Below are 25,774 nucleotides of genomic sequence, written 5' to 3'. Positions count from 1 at the left end.
CAGTCATGAAGCTAAGTAATTTCCTAAGTTCCTAGGGAGGAAAATGTTGAAAATACATTACACTGTTTAGAGTTCTTTAAACTTTTTCTGTAGAGTTTACAAAAAAAGAGCTTTGTATTTCTTAATAGATAGACAAAATTAATAACATAAATATTTATTTCCAAGTGCTTGTATTTCATCACTTTGAGTAGCTTCTGTCCTGAACAACTTGGAAATGGGAAAAGAAATGGGATTTCTTTTAATTCCACCAATTTCAGTGTAATTTTCTAAAAGATGAGAACCTACGCTGCCTGCCAAATAAGAATACTGTACAGTTGCTTCAGGAACTGAGCCCATATGTGCACAATATAAAAGTGCATCAATAGCGATTACAGGAAAAGAACTTTGCTTGTGTAGAAAATAGCTACTGTTCTCGATCTGCTTAGTTATAAGTCAAATCAACTGGAAAATTCCAGGTTAACTAGACATAATGTTTTTTTTATGTAAACTCATGTCAGGCTTTCATCGTAAGGGCCCTTTGAGCTTGTTTATTTTTATATTGCTTTCTAAAAGTCTGTTCTTCTGATTGGTATGAGTTTTCTTCCAGTCCATGTCCCTCAAAGGTGTATTAATGTGTTTAATTTTATACATTGTAAATTTTGATTGTTTGTGCTGTACTTTGAGTTGAGGCTTAGAGCATCTGCTCAGGACCAGACTTGCCTCTGTAGGCCTTCAGGGTAAGCTGGGGGAAGAAAGCTCCTGTTGACAAAGGTCTAAGTAACCACATTTTCATGGAGCAGTCAGGCTGGATATGCTGCACTCGGCTCAGTCTCTGCAACGCATCACACCCATGTGCATATCGACATGGCAAGCAACATGGCAAACAAATCTTACAAGGGCACTGATGCAGTTTTCCCTGAGGCAATCTGAGGCTGTAACCAGCCTAGATCTGGGCTGTCCTTATAACAGCATCTTGTAGTTGAGTTACAAGTGTCCTGTGCAATAGGGATGTGAGCAGTCAGATCGGAGCAAGTCATGCTAAAACACATCATGCTCGCACTTTGCAAAATCAGGATTATGTTTGTTTGTAAAAGCTGAGCAACGGGTGCATGAATTGGGATTTGATGTGATGGGTTGTGCCCCAGCAGCCGTTTGGCTGATCTTTATGGTCTTGCACGTGTTGTGGCCATCTGCTTGATGTGAGTCATGGAGTGGTGGAAGGGAAAAGGGGAGGACAATGTTCCTCTTTACCATCAGATCTCTTGTCCTCTGCTCCCCCAAGATCTGTACACAACACACTAACACCGCAGACTAAATGACAGGGGAAGTGTGATTTGGGCTGTGTTGTGTCATCACGGATGTTTGGATGAAAATGTGGGTCTTGATCCTCACAAACTGCTTGTGGGGAACACTAAATTTACATAGTTTTACTGGTTCTATTTTCTATTCCTAAACAGCAGATTCTTTTCTTAAAATGATTCCACTAACTATATCACCAGGTTTTTGAGATTACTTGCTTAGCTAATGAACTACTTACAGACTGCATCAGCACTGTACTAGTTATGGATGCTTTTGTGGATGTTCAGTATGATATTGCCCCTGTTCTTTGGTTAAGCAGGGAAAAGGATGGGGCAAGCCAGTACAAATGGTGCCTTGGGCCTTTCACATCCTCTAAACAAGCAAGTATAACTGGTCAGTGGATTATTTCTATTACAACTCAAGCCTTAGCTAGAACAGCATTAGCAGGCAACGCATGCAACTTCAATTTTGTTGACCCTGCTTTTATGCTTCAGAAGCATGTCTTCTTGAAATCAAACAAAACAGCTCCACACTCCCGCTGTGCAGCTGTGAACTTCAGATCCTCACATGCACTTACAACCCTTTTGGCAGGGCTGGGCCCTGGAGCTGTGTGGGCTCCTCAGCTGCGTGTTCTGTATTCCTGGCTGTGCAGCAGAGAGGGTTTACCAGTGTGGTGGGGTGGAGGAACCTTTGGAGGTCTGTATCTGCTGACCTGACAGCTTCTTGGTGTGGTTGGCAGCTGCTACCAGCTTCCCAGCACCACATACTGTGGTCTTTAATCAGTCAGGAGGGAATGTTTGGAAAGGAAATGAGTCTGGGTTGAGACACAATGTGTACTTGTCGTGGTCTGTTCTGGGAAGCCAATGTGCTGCTTATCTCCATCTCCTACAAGCCATGGCTGGCTGGAGCAGAGATTGTAATTCCTGCCTGCTGCTGAAGTGGGGAGCAATGCTTCTTGTAGGAGCACAGCTTGTTGTACCTTCCTTTATGTCTGACAGTTACAGCTGGAGGCTTGCTAATGGCTTACCTACTGGTTTGTTTCTTAATGTGGTGTTGGTGATGTGCTTAGGTAGGTGATGTTAAACTGCTTGTAAATGGCAAATATGAATGATTCTAAGTCTTACGGAATCAGAGAAAGTAACTTGGTCTCTAAAAGAAGCCCCCTGATCAGATGTACATAAAGACCCTTAAATCTACATCAAATCCCATTGCTTCCCTCTGTCTTTAAAGGTTACCCCATACCTTCTCTTCAGGACTGCCAGATCTAAGCAAAATGGGGTTGAATAGGTAGATCTGTTACTACCTTAAACTACATCAAGAATGCAATATCCCTTTAAAATTATCACCAGAAATATTTAAATCTATGCTTTCCTCTCCACCTTGTGCAGGTGTCTCACCAACGTGTGTTGCAGCCAGGGTGCTGCTGACACCTGGACAGAGGTGTGTGCTTGCACTGCTCCACTGCAGCTTCTTTTTCCCCCCCAGCCGGTTGCTGCTTGCTTGCAGGAGTGAGCAGGCAGAGCCAGGGCCCAAGGAAGAAAGAGAGGTTTGTTCCTTTCAGAATGTTGTTATAATCCTCTCTTCTCATTACTTTGTGGAAAGCAATAAAAGCACTCTGTTTTTTCTTACTCTACCACTTCAGACTTGACTTTTGCATCAGCCTTTGAACTGATTAGTCCTGCTGGATTGATCTCAATGACACTTCTTCCCTGAAATATGTAACCTGTAATGCCCACACACAGTGTAATGCTAACAGTCCTGCTGGCAGAGAGCGCCTCATTGGGTAAACCATGACTCCTTTGGTTCTCTCTCTCCAGCCCCTTTCCCAAGACAGCCTTTAAAGAAGGGTGCAAGAGCTCTGTGTCAGCATGAGCAATGCTGGCAGGCGTTCTCGTTGGCAGAGTGGAGGTATCCAGATGGAAGCTCTGTGGGAGAGGTCTTCTTGGCATTGCTAGGAGGCAGCGAGTGCTAAGAGTGATCATCCTCCAGCAAACCTAACCTCTTGGCCTTATTCTGCACCAGGCTCTAGGTCAGCTCGAGCCTGGCTGTCCTGCTCCTTGGCCCCAGGCTCCCCCTGGCAGCTCTTCTTGGGGCCAGCAGCAGCAGAGATGGATGGAGAGCTGGGCTGGAAGCTCAGGTGATGGCTGGCTGCTGTTGGGAAAGGCAACTCCCTTTTCTCTGTGAGCAGCTGCTTTGGCACAGCCACACCACCAACCCCAGCACCAGCAAGGAGAAGCAGAGGTACTTTCTGGTTTTTTGTTCGGTGTTTTTTTTTTTTATCTGAAAGTGGCAAAAGCCATTTCTGCCTGGGCTGTGGAGGAGCTCAGCTGTGTGATGGAGCAGAGAGAAATGGAAACCCTTTAAACAAATACAGAAAACCTAATATCCATGGAGTAAGTCTTCCAGTTTCAAGATAGGGTCTTAAACTCAGATGTAAAGCTGTGAAGAAGCCACGGTCCTTTGTTGTAATGTGCGCTGGAGAAGTGGCTCTGGTTTTTGAGACCTGCAAGTTGTTACTACTCTGATGTAAAGGCTGTTGCAGAGCCTCAGCACTCCCATGGCTACAAACCCTCTTGCAGTTCTTGGGCTAAATGGGTTCAGGGCCAGCCTGCATCCGTTTGTTCTCATGCCACCATTGTCCTCTCACCCAAATGGCTCCTCTCCCTCCCCAGTGTGTCTCTTCCTCCCCCAGTTTATATATTTATAGTGAGATATAGTACTTCTTTCCACCTGTGTTATTACCATATTAAATGAATCAAGCTCTCTGTTTCTTGGCATTATGTGAAGGTGTATGTAAAGCACACACCACCAAGGCTTGCAATGATGCATCCTAAGAGGATTTTTTCAGGGCTGAAGGAACAAATAAGATTTCCTCTTATCCCCTTGAGAGCAAGATGTTACTTGGATGTACATGTTTGGTTTTTTTATAAGGATATTTTCCAAATAGCAACATTTTTCTAGAAGTTTGGGGGCCTCAGTGCTTGTTGCAGAGGTTGTTTCAATCAGAAAACACAGCTTGTTCGGGGCTGTCTCAAATAGATGCTTTCTTGCTTGGCAAGTGCATGGGAAGAAGACCTACTTTGTGAGACTGATAGGGGGTTAGTAAAAGATCTGTTTGTTCCCTTTTCTGCTAAAAAGAACATCTGATATCTAGGAATACTTCTAAAAACAAACCCAAGAGGGCAGTTGGTTTTTTTTTTTGAGATGAAAGTACGGTCTGCTGACTTATGTAAGATGCCATCTTCTGTGAGGAGACAGCTTGGATGGCATGGTGACAGCTGACAAAAACAGTTAGCACTTGTAGTGCTGCACAGAGTTAAATATTTGTGCTAACTACAAATGCCAAGAGCTGATACTTGCATACCCATTTCAAAACATTGCAAAAACAAAAGCATGGGAGGTTAAATGCAAATGTTTAAAAAGCCACACCTACATCTGTGCAAAAGAATGTACAGATTTATACATTTTTTAAAGCCAAGATGTGTTCTGGAGTGACTAACCAGAAATCTTCAGTTTTACTTTTAACAAACCTAATGTCTTAGTAGGTTTGGAAGCTTGCAACAAAAGGTGCACCTCAAATGCTTTATTATGGATACATGGGGCATCAAACAACTGCCAGTTTTGATTCAACTCTGGCAAAGCTGCCAGAGGTTATCTAAAAACTGGTTGAGCGTGGGCTTCAGACGCTGTTCTCCAAGAGCTTCTGTGTAGGCCCGGGTGAAGATGAGGACTTGCTCCTGCTGCCATCTTCAAGAAGAGGGGCAGTTGCTCAAGCTAACACACCACGCCAGTGGCAGAGGCATCACCCTGTGACACACTGAACTGCAGTTGCTCCACACGTTAATTTTTGGGCTGGAAACAAGCCAAATGCCACTATGGTATTTGTCCAGTTCACACCACTTACTGGCGACCAGAGCATCCACTTGTGTGTTTGCCCTCAAAACACAACCTTACCTGAGACTAGGCTGCTCTGCTGTCACTGCACAAGGAACTACTTACTTTAAATGTTTATCATAGAACCATAGCATGGTTTGGGTTGGAAGGGACCTTAAAGATCATCTAGTTTCAACCCCCCTGCCATGGGCAGGGACACCTCCCACTAGACCAGGTTGCTCAAAGCCCCATCCACCCTGGCCTTGAATGCTTCCAGGGATGGGGCATCCACAGCTTCTCTGGGCAACATGCGCCAGTGCCTCACCACCCTTGCAGTAAAGAATTTCTTCCTACTAACTCATCTAACTCTACCCTCTTTCAGTTTAAAACCATTCCCTCTTGCCATGTCACTACATGTCTTTGTAAAAAGTTCCTCTCCAGCTTTCTTGCAGGCCCCTTTAAGTACTGAAAGGTCGCTGTAAGGTGTCCCTGGCACCTTCCCTTCTCCAGGCTGAACAACCCCAACTCCCTCAGCCTGTCCTCACAGGAGAGGTGCTCCAGCCCCCTGATCATCTTCACAGCCTCCTCTGGACTTGCTCCAACAGGTCCGTGTCCTCCTTGCACTGGGGGCCCGGAGCTGGACTCGGTACCCCAGGTGGGGTCTCACCAGAGCGGAGCAGAGGGGGAGAATCGCCTCCCTGGACCTGCTGGCCACGCTGCTTTTGATGTGGCCCAGGTTATGGTTGGCTTTGTAATATGATTTCCCTTTCTTTTTGCTGTTGTCCATCTCTCTTTCCAGGTTGCCTTTCATTCTGCAGAGACAGCCCTCCCCTCCCCGCCCTCCCCCCCGCTCCTGTCCCACACTTGGGGCATGTTTCCTAGTGCTGTGAAACATCCCTTGGCTACCTCCCTCTTTGCAAATTAGATGCTACCTAACTGGAAGCATCCTATGAAGAGCAACTAAGGACTGTGGGTTTGTCCAGTTTGGAGAAAAGGAGGGGTGATCCCATTGCTCTCTGCAGCTTCCTGAGGAGGGGAAGTGGAGAAGGAGGTGCTGATCTCCCTGGGATCCAGTGATGTGATGTTCTGTGTAGGGATAGTTCAAGGTTGCATCAGGGAATGTTCAGCCTTGACATTAGGAAGTATTTCTTCATTAAGAGGATGGTCAAACACCTGGAAAGCCTTCCTAGAAGGGTGGTTGATGATCCAAGCCTGTCAGTGTTCAAGAGGCATTTGGATGAATGCTCTCAATAACATGCTTTAACTTTTGGTCAGCCCTGAAGTGGTCAGGCAGTTGGACTAGACTGATCTGCAGGTTCCCTTCTAGCTGGAACTACTCTGTAACATGACTGCTCCTCAGCGTTGCTTCCCACAACTTAAATATCCTTTGGATGTTTGCCAGGTGGTGTTTACCCAGGGTACCTAAATTAATAAAGCTGTGCTTGTGGGAGGCTGGTCCCAAACTATACCCTGCTTGTGGTGTTTGACACGGGGTCACACCTGATCCACCCAGAAGGGTTTAATGCTCTGTTTGACCAGTAGCCCTTGTCTTAAAACTTGCACAGAAAACTTTCTTCCCAGAAAATGCAGGAATGCTGCGCCGCTTACAAATGTGTCATAGATCCAGTGATAGGGGTTAAGAGCAATTGGAAGTATACTGGCATGGCCTCTGAATAAAATGTCATCAGCCTCAGCTGATCTTGCACTAACCCACTATCCTCGGTGCACAAAGATGACTCTGTTAATGCAGACCTCCTGAACCCAAGGGGCCTCCTCCTGCTTTGCTAATTAGGACTCTGAGCTCAGGGAGCTGCTTGCTCCTAAATCTTCCCAGCTGCCGTTGTCAGGTGCTCCTCTCTCCGTGGAAGTTTCCCCGGTCACCGTGGCGTGTGGAAGCAGCTCCTCAGACCTGGGGTGCCAACACCAAGCAGGGGGCGAGGGTGGTTTATAAACCCCCTCTTTTTTTTGGGAGGCTTTTAACCAAAAGGCAGCGTTCCGCGGGTGCTGCAGCGCCGATTTTGCAGCCCTTAAACGCGGAGGGAGCGTTTTCCCGCCACTGCTGCCCGCCGCTCGCCCTTGCGTTCCCGCCCAAAGCGCGGAGCGGCGCGCAAGGGCGGGCGGCAGTGGCGGGAAGCCGCCCAGCAGGCGGCGCTGCCGTGAGGGCGCGGCGGGGAGGCGCCGGGCAATCTCGGTGTCGGGGCGGGGAAGAGCGGGGCCGCGCCGGGACCCTGCGAGGCTGAGGAGGAGGAGGAGGAGGAGGAGGTGGTGGCGGCGGCAGCAGCAGCAGCAGCAGCGATGGTGAGCGGGGTGGTGGGTCCCTCAGCCGGCCGGCGCACGGTGGGGCGAAGGATAGGGGTGTCCCCCGGCGCGGCCTGTGCTGGCCCGGCTCTGAGGCGGTGAGGCCGGGGCCTTGTCCGGCGGAGGGCGGGTGTGGGCCGGGGGCTCTCGGTCGCCTCTCAGGGGCAACCTGGCCTAGCCCGGCCGCCGGGGGGGGTGTCCGGGGGGGGGGCTCCGGCGGGAGGGGTCCGCCGGCCCTCCCCCCCCCGCCCCCTCCCCCCCCCCCCCCCCCCCCGGCGGCCGGGCGAGGCCCGTGCGTTACCCCTAAATTGTGAGGGGGGTTGTGTATGTGTGTGCGTCACTTGCAGGCCTGCAAGCCATGCAGTGCTTTCCTTGTCCCCCACAGGTGTCTCGTTTCAGGGCAGGGAGGGTTAGAAATGGTGTTTTCGGCAGGCTCTATGGGTTTATTTCAGCGGGGTGGGGTGGGTTGTTTTTTTTTTCCCCTGCTTGGTCTGGATTTTGGTGAAGGTGCCTGAGTTCTGATAAAAGGTAGATGGCTAATGAACACTTGGTTTACTTATTTATGATTTTTAAATTTGGGCTAGAAGGAGCAGAGAAACAAACTCTTCAGTTGCAACCGGCGTTGCTTGAAATATAGCTGGCTTTGGCACACAGTGGTATGGCATGCATTTTTCTGAGTCCTTAAACCTGGAAAGAGTGCTAGTTTTCCCCCCTGCCGAAAGGTACCTTGAAATTGTGGCTGCTACTGGGTGGTAGACGAAATAGCATCATCTCTGGCCAACTGTCTTTTCCCACTTGGTCATGGGGAGCGGCTGTCCATGCCCAAACACTCAAGTGCTGCTTCCTCTTCCCACTGTGGTGTGGAGCTGTGCCCAACTAGTGTGTCACCACCTCAACATGGGGGACAAAGGCAGAGCTCGTCACATGCCTTGCATCTGTTGGCATGTGTAGCCTGGGACAGCATCGAGAGCTTGTACGGCTTGTGTTTTAGTTGCTTTCAAGTTGCCAAAAGCTAGCTCTTTTGGAACTGAGTAAATACCGTGCACCTTCTGCACGGTGTGGTCTAGACTGGCCTGGGGTTGCTGGGAGCATGCTGTGTGGTCAGGCTGTTCTCACCTTAGTCTCTCTGTGCCAAGGCTTTGTGGAGAAAACTGCTATTCTACTTACTGCGTCTGGAAGACCTGCACAGGTGTGCTGCTTTGTTTGTTAGACTAAAGAGTAGCTACTGCACAGGGTTTCAGGTTCTGGAAAGCTAATGAAGCTGGCTGTATACTCAGGGGCTGAAGCTTTTTCTGGAGGAACACTGATACATAGCATTTTTCCTAAACTGTGGTTTTACTCTGCGATCCTTCCCACGACCTTAGTCAAAGGGATTGTGAGGGACTAGAAACTTTCCTACCTAAATGAAAAAAAACCACCCTGATTCTCTCATGTACTGTGTGCTTCTAGCATACTAAGAGGTTTCCACCATCTCACTACCCTTTAAAGTCACAGATGTATTGCTGACCTGAGCAGGGGAAGGTCTGCTGAGATGACATCTGGCTCATTGCCTTTGATTTCTTCAGTGCATATATCTGTGGTTTGGTGGTGTTAGGATAAAACTAATCACAGCATTTATTGTGTGCATGTGGTTTGACTGGTGTGGCAGCAAACAAAACCTTGCTGTGACTCTCTTGGCAAAAGGGATTCAGTATAGCCTATTTTCTGTAAGTATGGATTTTGAGGTGTTGCTTATCTTTTCTGCCAAACACTCTGTTCTGGCAATAAAAAGGCATAGTTTCAATCCGATCTTGTGCACCCCACCACAGACCCCAGCATGCAATGAGGGTTGTTTCAGAAGGCCTGATCCGTTGATGCTCTCTAGTTTTTGGAAATGGAGTGATGCATTTTGACCAGAACTATGGCTTTTGTTTTCTGTGTCCCAGGTGGTTGAAGACATTCCCTTTCAAGAATCAGCAGGCCTTTTTTTCTGGAGTACTTAGTACTGAAATCTCTGTGTACTGGCTAAATGGCCCTTTACTGGTTAGTGGAGCCATAGGGGCTTTGAAGTACGTTTTGGTACTGTCCTTAGAGTGGGATGTATAACTGAGATTTGGATTTTGTCAATTGATGTTGTAGTAGCAGGTGCGTTGGTGTCTTTGCAGTGGGCTGTAGTGATTGTGATACCATTTTCCTTATTCCTTTTTAGGAAAGATTTGTGTGTCTCAGAAATTTCCAGGTAAAAGTCACTTGAAAGCCCTTATGTTCTGTGTGTTTCTGTTTCCTTTGACACTCAAAGCTTATCAAGATCCATCTGTGCCACGTATGGGGAAGCACATGTGACTAGGTATCAGAAGGGCCAAAGGGTTTTGTGCGTTGGTGTTGATAAGATAGTCTTCGAGGATGCTGCACTGTGGTCAAAGTTGCCCAAGAACAGAGTCATTAATGTATAATAGTGGCATTCAGTTTGTGCTGATACTAGGGGCTTTGTCAAGAGGCTTGCATAACTCTGCTAGAAAGCTGTGCCAGGTCTTGATGCTGCCTTTGTTCGTGGATGCCCATTCCCAGAATAATTGCTATGCTATAGTCTGCTTTCAGACAGCTCGCACCAAGACTTTATCTCCTAATGCTGCACGTACCTCTGCATGGCACTGAGCTACTAGCAAAATGTTTCAAATAAATACCCGTTTTGTTCCCCAGAAGGCATGCAGAAAGGACTGTGTGATTTGCATCTGTGAGGATTCTGAGTGGAAGAATGAACAAATGTGTCCAGATGAGTCCCAGTACACAGGGAACTGAGCACTTTTTTTAATCCTAATTATTGTGGATGCTGAGAGAGGGTGATTCCTTGCGAAAACTGGACCTTCTTGGAGCCGGTGACCCATAAAGTTCCGTAACAGGTTCATGTAGGACATCTGTTGACTGAACCCTGTCTCTGAGATTTGAGATCTGTGCTACCTGGAGCATGCCTAGATGTTTCCAGAAATTTTGCTTTATAAATTGGTTTGTTGTAGTGAGCAAAGTGAACAATAGGTAGAAATATCTTGTGCACGTTTTGGGTTAAATGAAATCTGCAGTCGTGCCTGATTTGGTTTCATTCAGGCTGTTGTAAAACTGCACATTTTTTGAGCCTCAAATCGGCCTTTCTCCATCTTGTTTTGGTAGTTTTACCTACCTTCTCTGCAGTGGAATCTGGGATGCTGTTGCTGTTACTGTGAGTTGCTCCCTTGTTTGTTTTTGTGCTGAAGCTATAATTAGCCATTGTCTAGCCACTCCCCTTGAACTCTCAGGGCTGGTGGGATAGTATGTATACATTAATTTAGCAACCACTGTATATGGCCAAAAAAAATTGCCATTGCTCTGAAAACAAACAAAAGAAAAAGTTTCATTATGGCAATGGTGGAAATAAATGAATGCAGAAGAAACTGGTGGTGCCAGGAAGCTGTGGTAAGATGAGCATGACCTGGATTTTTTTTTCTTTCATGTAGTTCAGCCCATACATCTAAAGGTTCCTGACTTGATTTCTGAAAGATCCTGTGTATGGCATCGCTCTGTGCCCACATCCTTTGGTGAGGGGGCAGCATGCAGGCCAAACCCTGAGCTATAATTAGGAGGTGACTAACAAATACTTTCTGCCCGGTGCTTATGTAAAGATATTTGTCACACTGGGGCTGGCAGGGAGGGATGCACAGAGGAGCAGATTTCACTACTGAAGTGCAAATCAAAACACTGCAGGCACATGCAGCAACTGGTACCCTTCGAGGCTGAAGTGACATTGCTCAGTCCCATTCCCTGGCTCTCCAGTAAGAAGCTGGCTGGCTGGCAGCTTGCAAGTCCAGTACTTACCTGCACCTAGGCCAGTTATGCTGTGTAGACATGCCTTTTGTGGCCAGAGCATGTACAGGCAACAAAGTGTTAGCTAAGGCATGGCTAATTGAAGTCTTCCTCCTTCTTAGGAGCTGAATAAATAAATGAAGCTGCTGTGTCGTTGCTGGTTTTGTGTGGTTTATTTTTAATCAGGAAGCATTCTCCTGGGAAAAACTTGTTACATAGGGCACAGGCCTTAATTACAGCGGTAATACCTGTATTCTTCATGTTGCCGTAATCAGAGTTGACCTAGCTCATGCAGTTGCTGTGAGTGATCTCTTTCTGCCTTGATTTTCTGCGTGCCAAGTTGCATGACACTGCCTCGTTCACTGGCTCTGTTAAGTGAGGAAGACAAATGGCAAACGCAGATGTTAAGGTTTGGGCATGGCAAGGTGTCACAGGGTCCCTGGTTTGGGAAAATGTGTGGCCTCAGGTGAAAGCTGAGGATGTGGTTTGGTCTTAGCAGCTCCTACTCACACAGTGAGCTTAAGACTCATGTTATTGCTTAAAATAAACTTGCCTTTAAAAGCTACTTTTATTCTGTGGCCCACTTTGAATACTCTCCTGGGGGGAGAAAAATTCTGCTGATAAAACATTTTTTCTACTTTTTCCACAGGTAAACTTTTAACGGTGCTTCCACTTTACAGTGTCAGAAACGGGAGGCACTTATAACAATAGTGTGAGGTCCTTCAGTTTACTGCCTGTTTCTCTGTCTCTTTTTATTTTTATTTTTTTAAGGCTTATTTTGAGTCCTAAAACTCACAGCCGAGGAAATACTGTTCTGGCAAAACTGCAAAATGTGCTCTCTTTAGTTCTGACATTTTTCCCCCCTCTTTTCTATCATCTGGGACAGGAGAGCATTACTGCAGTTAATTTGTCCTCTTTTGTAGTGGCTTAAGTGCTATCCCTGGAAGGAGCTCGGCTAGCTAATGGCTTTTGGAAATAAAGTACTAAGGATGTATTCCTAATCTGTGGAGCTAAAAATTCAATATGTAAACTGCTTGGGTTGCTGGGTGCATTAATATCAGTACAAATGAACACTGCAAGTCCTAATGATAGCAATTAGTATTTTGTCTGATACCTGGGTCTGTCTTAATGCTCTGAGAATTAAAACCAAATCCTCCAGTGGAGATATTTTTCCCTCATGCTTTTTAGTGCACTCATAAGTCGGGCTTTTAAACTCCTTCTAAAATAATCCTATGTCTTGTGAAGCTTTTGTGCGTAGAAGGTTCTCTTAAGGAAATAAAACCAGCTTATCTACTCTCCTGTAATGGGAAAGGAAACCTTTATTTTTTTGATGCCTTCACAAATAAGCAGGTTATTGTCTTGCATGAAATTCTGTCCTGTAGATAAGGCTTAAAATCAGGTCAGCTTGTTGTCTTTAGCCCAGCTGGGGAAGCAGTAATAGCAGGAGTGAATGAATGCTATAATCCTGCAAAGCTGGAAGTGCATCTCTTCTTACTGCATGTGATGTGCATTTCTTTTGGCTGAAGTTGATTAGAAAAAAACCCACCCCCACCTGTTTTTTACTCTGTTAGGAGCAGCTTCTCCAGGGCAGCAGGGGAAGAGATTCACATGGCTTGGCTGAACATGGGATATTTATTACCCCTTCTCCTCTCCCTGTGAAATAAGGAAGCAGTGTAGGGCTGCAGCAGTGAGGCTGCAATCACATGTTGTTGGGTAATAAAACTAGAGTACATTCAAATGCAACTTTCTAAATGCCCTCTAGTTTCTGTAGGATTAAGTCAGTAATTCAGAAGGTAGAGGTCCCTCGTATCTTGCTGGATGCTTTGGGGCAAAGAGGCACTTCAAAAACACTGAATGCGTAGTTAGCTAGGGAGCTGAGCAGTTGTTTCATTGCTAATTCCTCTTCCATGCCAATTTTCACTGTTTTTTTTAAATCTTTTTGGTATCCTCCTAAATTAATCAGTCTCATCCTCCAACCTCTTGTAAGTATGAAAGTAAGTAAGAAGGAGAAAATGAGAAACAGAAAACTTCATCCTGTTGAACTGTATTCTTTGTGGAGTGATGTCAGATTGTTGAAGCAAGAAAGGGAAAGAAATTCTTCAGTGGCTTAGAGTTAAGATAATGAAAATCTTCTCTTATTTATTCAAAACTTGGACATACCATTGAGTTACCATGTATGCTGGTGTGCATACCTCTAGCTTGGACTTAAGGTAAAATATTTTGTCTTGCATCTCAGGAATAGAAAAGTGAGCGGAGGCACAGTGCCTTGTTACCTTACCACAAGTACAGCAGAAAGGTGGATGTGCTCATTCATCCGTGATGTCTTCGTTATGCACCTGAGCCTTTTTTGCTTGTAATGTGGCTGAGAAGATACTTCTGTGCGGCAGCATGCTGGGGTTACTGTGGTGTCATGCATTTCAGAAGTCCCATCTGCGCTTTGCTTGGGATCACGGCAGTTCAGAGTTGAGCAGCCTGACTCTGACAGTCTGTGGACCAGAGCACTGCTTTGATGGGCTCTTGGAAAAGAGTAGACAGGTGGGCCTTTCCGGTGGGCTTTCTTATCTTGTGATAGGTTGCAAGACTTGCCACTGGTATTGGTTGAGTCTAGAAAAGCTGACATATTTTTCCTCCCGTCCCAGTGGAGAGCTGATGTGCTGCAGAACACAGTGGTTTCAGTGAGGAGGCTGTGATTTGACAACTAAATGTGCAGTTGACTAGGGTCTTCTGTCCAGAGCTTTCTCCAAGAATGAGATCAATCTCTTGGCAGATTTATTTATTTTATTTTAACTTGGCCGTTGACTTAAGTGACTTATGTCTAGAAGATCATGTTCTGTTTCGATGTTGAGCTTATAGCTTTACAGTATTGTCCATCTTCAGGAGAAAGAAGCACAGCCCGCTTTATATTCGATGCTGCAGCATTTTCTTGCCATCAGCTGAAAACAGCTAATGAGACACCACATTAGTGACTCTGTTTCCATCCCTTAAGTGCAGTTCAAAATTGAGTGATATCCTGTCATTTGTTCTAGGCAGTGAACCAAAGTCATCATTGTTGGTTAGACACTCCTTCCCAGGGTTTTTCAGAGAAGATTGTGCAAACTTGATGAAACTTAAGTACCACCTCTGGTTAATTGAAAAAGGTAGGTCTTCCCTTAAATTCTAGGGTTGAATCAGCTTTGTGGTGACTGGATTGGAGGACTGGGTATTAGCTAGGACATTGCCTAACTGCAGCGGTTTATGTGGCTGCCTTGTTTTCAAGGGTGAAGTAGTTGGTGTGTTTTTAAATTGCCTTTTGCTAGGCAGATGGGTGCTAGTTTGACTTCTTACAGCTGGGTACTGCTCCTTATGAGGAGACCTGGTTTTGCCCAGTTTAGTCTGTGCCCCTTCAGCCTGTGCTCAGCAGGGGTGATACTAGTCCTCTGCAATGGATTGACACTGTTGTTTTGCTGGAATTTTTTAGCTTTATGTTTGGGTTGCTTAAATATTTTTAAACTCTCTTACGATGTGCATTTTACTGCTTTTCCAAAGTAGTGAGCATTCATTAGTGTTGTTTTTTCGGTAAGGAAATCCTGCCTTCCTCTGTTGATTATTTGGAAGAATGTGGATTTTTCAGGCTTTTTTGTAGCCTGTCCAGTTGTATTGGAATGACACGTTACCCCTAAAGGTGACCTTAAAAAAAATTAAATACTGCTTCTGTTGCTGACGTGACCTGAAAGTGGGATCTGTAAAGGGTCATGAGAAGGAAAGTTTTAGCAGTTTATTTATAGCTGTCTTTGCAAGTTGCTCTAACCCCACTAAGAGTATGGCAGCATAGGTATCAAGGATGTATTCCTTTCAAGATTTAGTAACAAATCTTTTGAAAGGTCCCATGTATTTTCAGTGGTGTTTGGAAAGTGAAACTTCATAGAGCTGGAGATCCCTCCAGAAAATTCCCCAGCAAAACTGGTCAGAACTAAGCTTGATGGTAGGTTAAAAGGCCAGAAGGATTTGAAGAGCTCTCTGGGGGCAGCTGAAAAAGCTTTAAAAAAAATAAAGTAAAAATGCACAAGTTTTTGTCTGTAACATGCAATGACCCCCTCCCAAATACTCATCTTTGATCATAGCTCTAAACAAGGTGTGATTACCTGGATTGTTCTTCTCTCTAGAAACCTTTTTCCAGGGAATTGTAACGAAGACCTCTGTTTTGGGGGAAGTGGCCTTTTTCCCTTGTGCATGTCCGGGTTTCCCTACCCTGTTCTTCTGAGACTCTTGAAGAGAGCGTGCTTTGAAGCTATTGATTAAGGTACTTGGGCTCTGTCCCAACAATAATTGGTAGTTTGACGTTGTAATTGTTATTGCATCAGAGTTTTCTGTTTTTTATATTGGCAGCAACAGTGTTTGTCTCTTTCGTCCTCCCTTTGTATGGAACGTACTAATTATATGTTAAGGAATTGCTGAGTGCTTGCATCTTCTTTAAAAATCCAGCCCTAGGTACTTAATAGATGTGCTTTGATGGTACCTGATGAAGAGTGGCTTCTTTCTGGTGGATGTATTGTAGTAGTTCAGTCTTCACTTACTGAATCCTTTCCAAGGAATCCTGATAATTCCTTGGAAAAAAAATGTTAACACAGTTGCTTCTCTTGGACTGTAGTAAGATCTTGTCGTGAGTCTTGAATATCTTGCATATCTTAGTCATCTGGCCTTGGCACTTTTCTCTGAATATTTGAAGTCTCTCAAGATGTGTATTTTTAACAGTGGCCCTTGACAGAAAGAGAATGACAACTATCTCCTACCTGTTCTGCTTACAGGAATTAAGGAAAGCATGGGGTCTGCATACTGAAAAGCACCATTTTAATATGCAATAGACTCATGCACTTTCTGATGCCCTATTTGTGTGCATTTGAACTTTTCTCAATATCCTTCTTACTTTCCTTTGTGCAGGATGCCATTATTCCCTACAAGGAAATCCTCCAGATGTATTGGGAGAAAGCAACGAGCTTTGTGAATGCCCAGTGTGATGGACTTGAACCCTGGCAACTGGTTGGGTTGACGTTTTCTTCAACACTTTTAAGTGTATGGCTGCATGGCTTCCTCTTCCAGCCTGAAAGTAAGTATTTGAAAGAGGGGATTTTCTTACGTCTGGGGGGAAGGGAGAGGGGGCAGAGTTGTTCCTAAATTGAGGAAGGAAAGAGGATAAAAGAAAGCCAAACACTTCCTAAAACAGAATTTCTGCTGTCAACTAGTATGAACGAAACCCTCTTCCAAATTAAGGTCAAGGCCTGTCTGATCAATGAAACATTCACCCCGTTTCTTCAGAGGGTGCGGTAGCCAGCCTGGAATATGCCTGCATCTCCTTCCTTTCCTCTTGTTTCCCTTTTGCTTTTGGCTACAGCATTTACTTGTCACAACACTTTCTTCTTGCTCAAAACCTGGGGAAATGTATCAGAGAGCTGGATTCTTGTGAACTTAGCCACTGGTGCAAAGTATCTGGATAATTCTTGCTCTTGATTGTTTCCTTTCCTGCTGGGGGAGGAGATGTGGTTTTGATTTGGTGTTGGGAGGCATGTTTCATCCTCAGGATGTCCAAGATAATTGCATGTGGTGGTGGTGTGTGGATTTTTTTCTTTTTTTTTAGGAGCATCTTCCTGTTTTGAGTAGTTTCTGATATTCTGACAGCTCTTCAGTGTCATCTCTTTAGATGAACACGCAGTTTGCTTTGTGATGGTCAGAGATAATACCTTGCCCTCAGAGCAGAACATGGTGCTTTTCAGTTCCTGTAGGCTTTAGGGTTACACTCCTGTGGCAATTTGTTAAAAATAACCAAGTTTTTAATTTGATGTTTACTTCTGTGCCTCTCTGAACTTCAACCAGCCTTTTTCTTTTTAAGATGAGAGTAGCTGAATAGTGGGGAGGTCTATGGAAGGAACAAAATGGTATGAAGCTTTCGCTCAGTACAGGGTTATCTTACCTTCTTGGCTAGTATTTGTGCTGTTGTACAGTATTTTTTTTTTTTAAAGTATTGACTAGCTGTTAAAAGATCTCACTAGATTGAATTTTTCAGGAGTTTGCAGTCTTCTCTCACTGTGGAAGTTACTAAAAAAACTGCACACTAAAATGTGCAATGGAAATGTTATTGTCAGAGTGTTAATGAGTATTTCCTACAGTATGTGCAAAACTAATTACTGGTCTTATTTATGTAGCTTTTCAAAATATATGAAGTGAAATATGTATATGGGGGAGGGGGGGAATGTAGATAAAATTGCCATGTCCCAAAGTGGTCAATTGTTAAAGTTTGTTTCTTGGTTTGTGTCCTGTAACTTCTGGTGCTCAGTTGGAATGCCTGTAGGAGTCAAAAGGCATTTTTGGTGGCTATAAAGCATCTGTGTCATCCTGCTTTCCTTCCTGCCTTTAGAGCTGCTCCAGGAGTTTTTGGGTATTTGTCATCAGTGGCTTCTGTCATTTCAGTATTTGGGCTGCGGTGGAATTTCTGCTCCTCCCTCTGTCTGACGCCTTCCCCCTGAGTTGCCTCCCGTTGGCATCATGTGTTTTCTTTATCAGACGGCCAGACACTGGGAGAATCCTTGTCACGTTATGGCTAAACTGCTATTTCCTTCTTTGGTCTGGGAGCCTGTTTCATGTTCCTGAGTGTTTTCATGGTACAGTACTGTTCTGGTTTGAAGAGGCAGAACATAATTTCAAACAATATTTTCCATTTTTGCTCGAGACCTTACCTTTAGCGAATCCTAAAATACCTCTGTTTCCTGTAAAATTCCACGTGTAGGTGTGAGTTCCCTTATAAGTAAGGAAGCAAGTCAGATTTTTTATTCCTTTGGGTGTGTACTGTTCACAAGTCAGATGTTTCTGTAGCATGGTCCACTTCCATCAGTCTCACCATGTCTCCTTGGTCACTGTGTTATTTTAGCTTGGATCAGAAATACTGAGCCTGTGTCGTGGGCTGTGTCAGAAGTATTGTGCTCCAAGCCCATTTTTTTTGTTTCTTGAGTCATCTTAGGTTAATTTCTGACTTTTGTCTTTCAGGTTTAACATCCCGAACTAAAAAACAGTTCTTTAAACTACTGAGAAAAATGCCATTTGTTGGGGCTATGGTAAGTATTTCAACAACTTTTCTTAATATTATTCCAGGTCTCTGTTTCAGCCCACCTTGCTGTTCAGAAAACTTACAGTCCTGTGTATCTTTGTTGTCATGTTACTGCAATCATAATGATGCAGGGATATAGATCTGGAAGGTCTACTGCCACCTGGTTTAATGAAAGATACTATGACAAAAAGACTAGTTAGAAATTGTATCACTCTCATAAAATGTGGATGCCAGCTTTTTTTTTCCAAACTAGGAACCAGTAAGAGTGGCTACGGATTTTTCTAGTAACACTTCTTCAGTCTTAGATTTTAAGAAAATAAAATTATTTATGGAAGAAGGGGACAGGATTGAACTGGGGTTGTTCTTCTGAAACAACGTCTTATTCTTGAGCAAGTGTGAGACAGTCAGGTGTTTGTTATGCAACATGGAAGGATAATTTTTTTATCAGATGGTTGCCCATGATTGGTTTGGAGCTCAGATACCTATTTGCAGTAGTTAGCATTATAGCACAAAGATACCAGAAGTTTGTGTAATCATTAAAATGACACAAGCTTTAGTGTTTGGGAGATGTTTTTTTTTTTACTTCTGAAAAAAAACTCTGAAACTACAAATATCAGCGTGTTTTAGCACGTTAATGACTAATGATCAAGAAATGCACAGCTTGGTCTATTTTACCTAGTAAATGATGGTGTCACACTTGATTGCACTCATTTCTGCTTGGTGTGTTGGCGTATTTACACAATGATTTGGGAGTCTGTTATAGGCAATTTTACCAGGTAAGAATGGCAAAGAGGAACTTTTTGCTGTGGACATGGAAGTTGTTCTCAAGTTTCTCCCCCAGCCCTATGGAAGGGACTAGCCTACCCCCTTTATGTTGTGTTAAGTGCCACAGCTTTCACCTTCTGACTTGAGTAGCCCTTGATCAGGTGAACTAATGACTTGTTCTCTTCTGCTTATGGTTTTTGTCTGCCTGTTAGAAAAGGACACCTGGGCACCTTGTATGCAGTCCCTATGTTGTCCAGACTCAGCTTCTCGGGGCTAGCACTGATAAGCTCTCCTGTGCCAGAGGACTCCTGGTGTGCTGTATATGTGTACTCTTTCTGCTCTTTGGTAGGCTGATACCTGATAACCTATCAGTTGCTTACAGGAGGCCTTGACTTTGAGGCATTCCAATGTCCAAAAGGCTTTAAAGCTGATGATACACCGACAGCTGTGTTGCCTGGAAGAAGAGTCTCTCCATTGGAATGTGTTGTGAGAAGTCTGGGCCTCCTGAATGTGGGGTGGGGGGGATGAAAGAAATCTCCTAACTGTGTCTGTAGTGGAGATTTCTTTATTGTTTCCCTCTATTCTCATGAGTGTCTAAACTGTATGTGTGGTGGCAAAGGAGACACAAGTTACAAAATAGAACACATCTGAAGACTTCTACAAATTAAAAACTGTGGCTTAAAAAGGTTTCGTGGATAAAAATGCAGTGTTTTTGCCTTTAGCTTTGTTTTCTCAGGCATTAAGGAAGGAGCTCAGGGCGCCCACTGCTCCTTGATACACAGTGAAGAACATACTCTGGATGTTGCGGTGGTAATGTCTGTGCTGTTAAACGAAATGTAGCTGAGCAGTGGCCCAAGTGTGACTCCATGAACACCTGCACTGGTAACTTGGCATAGTTCTGGGCTGTGCCAGCTACTGTTCCCACAGACAGTTCGCATGAGCATGGTTTAGAGCCGAGTGTGTGCCAGTTCACTATTCCAGGCAGCTTGTTTTTGGAGGGAGAGTTTGGTAGGCAGGAGTTGAACTGTGTGGCTGTGAACTCTGCTATGCTTTTTGGTCATAGAGCTGAAAGAGTTCCTATCTATTCTGCTTAACAGTATGGATGTAGCTAGTGAGTTCAGTCTTGCGTACGCTCAACAATTATTTATGATACGGCCAGCACCATTGTTGATGGGGTTTTCCTTTCTTTTTAGATTCAAAAGAAGATTGATGAAGCCTTGAATGATGTCACTTCCAGTTTATCCTTCCTGAAAGATGAAAAGGATTATATCAAAGCACTGCCGGAACAAGGCATGAGTCAGCCTGAAGTACTAGAGAAGATGAAAGAGTACAGCTCAAAAGGTATGCATGTGAGTCTACTGCAGCAGAGGTGGGTCTGTTTCATAGACCTAACATTACTCTCTTAGATGAGTTCTAATGACTCCTGCTTATGGTTTCATCTTAAATATTTCTTCCCTGATGTTAATTGCTTGCAAGTTTTTGTCCGTTTTCCTTCTGGAAGTGACCAAGATCAGTATTCGTGACTTCTAATACTCAAGTAGAGTATTTACATTGAAATTCTATTCCTTCCCCAAGAACTCTAGACCAGGGGTCCTCAAACTACGGCCTGGTCGTTAATCTGGCCCCTGGTATTTACAGACACCGCCGCCCCCCCCGCCGGGGGTTAGGGGGGAAAACCAAGCAGCCGCAGATGGCTGCCTGCCCCCTGGTTACAAAGTTTGAGGACCCCTGCTCTAGTCTGATGATGGGAGAGCTGAGGAGAAGCGAAATAGGAAGTTACTTGAATGTGTTTTTTACTACATTTCTAAGCAGTTGTCTTGATGTTCAGCTTTTGCTAGAAATGTTTTCTGTGAAGCCCCAGGGAATCCTTGTAATAAAAAACCCCACCACGCTTTCAAGCAGGTTTTTTAGGGAATCTCCAAGACTGTGTCTCTTAATCGAAGTCATAATGGTTTACACCTTGAAAAAGCTGTTTAAGGAAGGCTTAATGTTGTAAGTCATCATATTCTTCTGGTTTGAGTCCACATAAGCAGTGTTTGAGTCTCCTCACTCATGTAAGTATCTCCACCCTGATTCACATATCTGTTACTCCTAATGAGCAAATTTGGGTGACCTGCTGTCCAGAGGAGAAGATATGACTGCCCTGCTCCTATCCCAAATTTGAGAAATGCCTTGAATTTTCTGCTAGAACAGTGCATCCACTCCAAATTGTGAAATACACAGTTTCACAGTTGAGTATCATATAACAATTCCCTCTTTTCTGCTTTTGTGTATTGCTTATGTAGCTTCTGTCTCTGTTTCCCTAAAATTATTATTTCCTTCCTTCACCATGTTGTTCTTTCCTTTTTTCTTTTCCTGTGGCCCCCTGCTTCCCATGCATGTGCACTCCCCTTTGAAAGTTGCTTGGAAATGGGGGTTTGATTGTGACAGTGTTCACTGTATATACGCTTGTAGAGCTGATGCCACAGAGTTTTATGAAGGAGGCTAGCAGTTAGGAGAGCAAATAACCAAACAAGTGGAAATATGCTGTTGGGGTGTTTGGAGGTAGAAAGAAAGTTACTTGGTTAAGTACCATCATGTTGGATGGTGGGTTGAAACACTTTCCAGTGGGATGTGCTGCTGATGGTGTTGCATTCACCTGCTTTCAGTTTTTAAAGCTTCAGCGGCATATTTTTAGGTGAAATTTAATTGAGGTGCCTGGCACTGTATGTTTTAGCAAAAGCTTGGCATTTCTATCTCTTATTGGCTTATGGTGGTGATGGGTAGTCTTTGAAAGTGGCTCTAACTTTAGTCACCTTAGAGTTCAGTTGGTTGGAGAACAGTTTGGGGAGACTGAGTGGGGATTAAGTGGATTACATTATTAATATAACTGCTTGCTGCAGCTAGATGTTGTTTATGTGCTGTCTGTTGCAAAGTTCATGGGATACGCAATGCCAGAGGCTTAGTGTCACACGGCTCTCTCTGTGGCACAAAACTCACAGTTGTTCCTCATCAGTAAAATCTCAAAAGCTGAATCCTCATCTGCAGAACCGGTGAGGGGACTTCTCTGTGCACTTCTGCACTTCTACATGCTTTCTGTGATTGGCTGTGTTTGCAGGCAGTATGCTTTCCTTCTCTTTCAGGAGGTGTACGTTGGCAGGATGGGAAGGTCTCTGGGACTGTGTACAGTGGTGAAGAGAAACTCACCTGTCTGCTAGTGAAGGTAAAGTGCAAGCAGTCTAACTGTGCATCTTTGTAGCTATCCTTGGCATCTTCAGGGTGACCAGAAACCTCTCAACATTGTTCCAGCATCTTTCAAACTAAATAGGGAAGATCTGAAACTAAGACTACTTGGCTGTGAAGACAGAGCCTAGGGTAAATGTAGGTGGAAGGGCTATTATTAGTAAAGCATTTGGGCACTGTAGAGCTGGCCGAGTGCCTGTCCCTGTGAAAACACCATGTAGAGATGTCTAGGATCCAATCAAATGAGATGTTTTGAGTAAGAAAGTAGGGAGTTGGTTACAAGTGAACTGGAAACTGGTACTGACCTTGTAATTCAGGGAATGGTAGGAGGCATAAAATTGCCATAGATCGATTTCAGCAGGCCTCCTGACAGATGTGCCTTTGCTGCTGACTAGAGTGAAAGCATCCTTGGCTGTCCTGTTAATGGGAGGCTGTGGAACCTTTGGACTGGAACAGCTTCGCTGAGCAAAACTAAGTTCCTCTTGGTTTAAGCAAAAAAGAAGTTTGTAATATGTTTTTTGGCTTTACTGTGCGGTCCAAATCTTACAACAATGGAGCACTGGCATCCTTCAGTGCTGTCTTTGTTAGGTCTGTTTACCTACTCAGAAACTTTTGCCTTTGAGAAGGCTGGAAAATAATGTAAACAGCCCAAAGGTCTGTTTTCAAATATATCCACTTGAATTTTCTTGCTAGAAAGGGAAGTCTAGCCTTGTTGCTCCTGGGAACAGCTTTTATAACAGCTGTAATGAGCTCTGGTGGTTGCTATTGCTGTTTTCTTCTGTGTTGACATTTTCTTTGCCACTTCTGGGGGAATGTAAAGCTCAGAGCAGACTTTCTAGAGGGGCCTCAGCTTGGACTGAGTGTTGTGGAAACATTCCCTCTGTTCGTGCTGATTATTCGCTGGTTTATTCTTCTGTATTTCTTTTAACATCCTTGCAGTTGCTTTTTGATCTTGACTGCAGGAGGTCGGAACTGGCCTGTTCCAGTCTTATCCTGTGAGTTCGTGGTTGCAGAACGAGCATGAAATACTGGTTTCCACGGCCACTTTTGTTGCAGTGTGGGTGGACGTTTGTGCTTTTCTCGCTGCTTTAGAATTCCCCTTTAATAGTAGACTTGAAAACGAGTTCTACAAAGTGAGTTTTTTGGCCTGCTTTGTGTAAACCAATCATAGGGTGCATATTGTGTTCTTTTTTTAAAGATAGCTGAATGATTAAACCTGCCTTTGCAACAAGAAATATTGCTATGTTATAGAATCACTCCAGAGGCCAGAATGCCCTAAAAAAAACACATGATTTTTTTTTTTTAACCCCTTAGCTGTAGCTTCTCAGCTTGTGGTATTTACCTAAAGCAGGAGTGAAGTCCAAGGAGATCTGCAATATTGTTACAACTAAATACAGCTAACTTGCTTATACAGTGTGTAGGGTGAGTTTTTGAATCTGCACTGATAATCTATAGTGCTTCACCTGCAAGGCTAAGTTTCTGTCTTTGTTTTCTGAAGGTTTATGAAGAGTTTGCCTGGAGTAATCCTCTCCATCCAGATATATTCCCCGGTTTGAGGAAGATGGAAGCAGAAGTAGTAAGGATTGCCTGTACGCTCTTCAACGGGGGCCCCAACTCTTGTGGTGCTGTAAGTAGCCTGTCTTCAAGTGTCCCCTGACCATTTTGGATATTTCTGACTTCAAGTGCAAATGTACATTCTGCTATCCAGATGAGACTGAGGTCAAGCTCATTCTTGTATATGTCATGTCTACATAGCTGAATGGAAGACGGTTGCTACTTGCTCTGCTTGGTGGAGCTTTATGAGAGACAATTCAACTTGAGGAAGTAGTTTTCTAGACAAGGCCATTTACTTCAGCTTTTTTTCATGCTTTTAAATGATACAGGCTTGATGGCATTTGGAAAAAGAGAACCAGTTTAATGTAGCCTGGCTGGTTGTCAGTGTGGGATGGCGAACAGAGCAGTGTCACTTCGAGTAGCTCCCCTCAGTCTTAATCTCTGAACTGGAAATCTGTGAGCCTGCCAGAACACTAAGATTGAGAACAGGGCCAGCTGGCTGGCTGGCTGGTCACCAACAAGCAGCTTGAAGTGTTGGTGATCAAGCAGGCATGGCACGTATTGTCATCTGTCCAGCTGGAAAGCTGTCTTTCCAGGCTTATGTGGCCTTCCACTGTACTACAGTGGAAACCAGTTTTAAAGCCTTGATAGAGTTCCTAGCAAGAGTCTGGATGTGTGTTCTTAAACTGATGCTTTCAGAGTTAATCAAAGAGCAAAAATGTGAAGTTGCATGGTGAATTATTGTCATGAAAATAAGCCATGGGTTCTTAGGCTCCTCTCTCTTGCTTTACCTTTTTGGTAAGGATCCTGACTTCCATAGGCCAAATTCCTTCCTTGTTTACATGGTATGTGGGACCGCAAGGTCTTATTTCCTAGCATGGCAGTCAGGTGCAAGTGGGGTACAAACAGGCTGCTTAATAACTTGCAAAGAAGTAGTTCTGTTTCTGAGAAGAATCCAGATGAGATTTTTCAGAGACTGGGCATGAGATGATTGCTGTCTGTAAGTATGCTAGGGAGGGAGAAGGCTAGCGATGGCTGAAGATCAATATGGGAAGGCAGTGTTGACGCAAGAGCTTATGAGGTGAACTGGCCTTGAATGGGCTTAGTCTGACAACTGGAGACTTGGTTGTGTTAAGGCTACTCTAGTACTTACCTTATTATGGTGGGTGTAGTTGGGACTAAACTCCAGCTGGATCGAACATGAAACTTGACTGTGCAGTGTCTGGGAGTATAAGATGTGATTGCTGTTGATAGCAGGAGGTTGTACCCTGTGGCCTGACTTGTTCGCTCTGCACTGTATTCCTTGTGCTACTTTCAGGTTTAGAGAGGGAACATCCTGCTTTGCTTATAAAAAGTATTTAACCTGACCTCATCTGCTTCCTCGTTTGCAGTGCTGAGAACACTGGTGAGATTATCACTGGAGTGGGGTAGAGGTTGGGTCTAAAGCTGTTGAAACTCATCTTTATGAACAGTTGAGATGTCAACTGATAGAACAGTCAGATAGCTCTATGACACTTATTTTGTGCTTGGAGATCTTTGCTTGCTGAAGCCTGCCATGTGTATGTTCAGTTTTTGTTACATAAAGCATTGTTGTGAAAGTGTGAACCTTGGCCCTGTGTGCTCTTCCACTGAAATTTAAAAGTAAAATTACCTAAGAGGAGAAGTCCAGAACAGGTAAAAAACTGCTCCAAAACAATAAGACAGTGATCATGGCCAACGTGAGATGTCCACAGATGCTCTCTGGGGAATCCTGGTTTTCTCTCTGTCTTCCCCATCCTTCTGAGCATTGTGGCACAAACCCATGACTAAGATTCCAACAGAAGCAAAGGAAAGGGTGGTGCGTGCAACCTGCCATGGAGTTACGCTCTAACTGGTTGAACAGTCAAATTTGCGGGG

At 44.4% G+C, this 25,774-nt stretch overlaps 1 protein-coding gene across 4 annotated transcripts in view; it reads left to right on the top strand.

The window, feature by feature from the left end:
- The first annotated feature begins 7,326 nt into the window (after positions 1-7,326).
- Positions 7,327-25,774, top strand: part of SGPL1 (sphingosine-1-phosphate lyase 1) — a 32,388-nt gene continuing 13,940 nt past the window's right edge. Inside the window, exons 1-8 of one of the 4 annotated variants that reach the window (XM_037400850.1) lie at positions 7,395-7,449; positions 14,289-14,399; positions 15,419-15,541; positions 16,180-16,345; positions 18,277-18,344; positions 20,296-20,443; positions 22,225-22,304; positions 23,823-23,951. In XM_037400850.1, the coding sequence (XP_037256747.1) occupies positions 16,213-16,345; positions 18,277-18,344; positions 20,296-20,443; positions 22,225-22,304; positions 23,823-23,951 (558 nt within the window). In that variant the 5' untranslated portion in view covers positions 7,395-7,449; positions 14,289-14,399; positions 15,419-15,541; positions 16,180-16,212. Of the gene's footprint in view, positions 7,450-14,288; positions 14,400-15,404; positions 15,542-16,179; positions 16,346-18,276; positions 18,345-20,295; positions 20,444-22,224; positions 22,305-23,822; positions 23,952-25,774 lie in introns of all 4 variants that reach the window. The other 3 variants (XM_037400851.1, XM_037400852.1, XM_037400849.1) reach the window with 3 other exon arrangements.

This window comes from Falco rusticolus, chromosome 9, assembly GCF_015220075.1.
Source record: "Falco rusticolus isolate bFalRus1 chromosome 9, bFalRus1.pri, whole genome shotgun sequence".
NCBI classification, from domain to species: domain Eukaryota; kingdom Metazoa; phylum Chordata; class Aves; order Falconiformes; family Falconidae; genus Falco; species Falco rusticolus.
The sequence above is the reverse complement of the archived record's forward strand: the minus strand, read 5'-3'. Positions and strand labels throughout refer to the sequence as shown.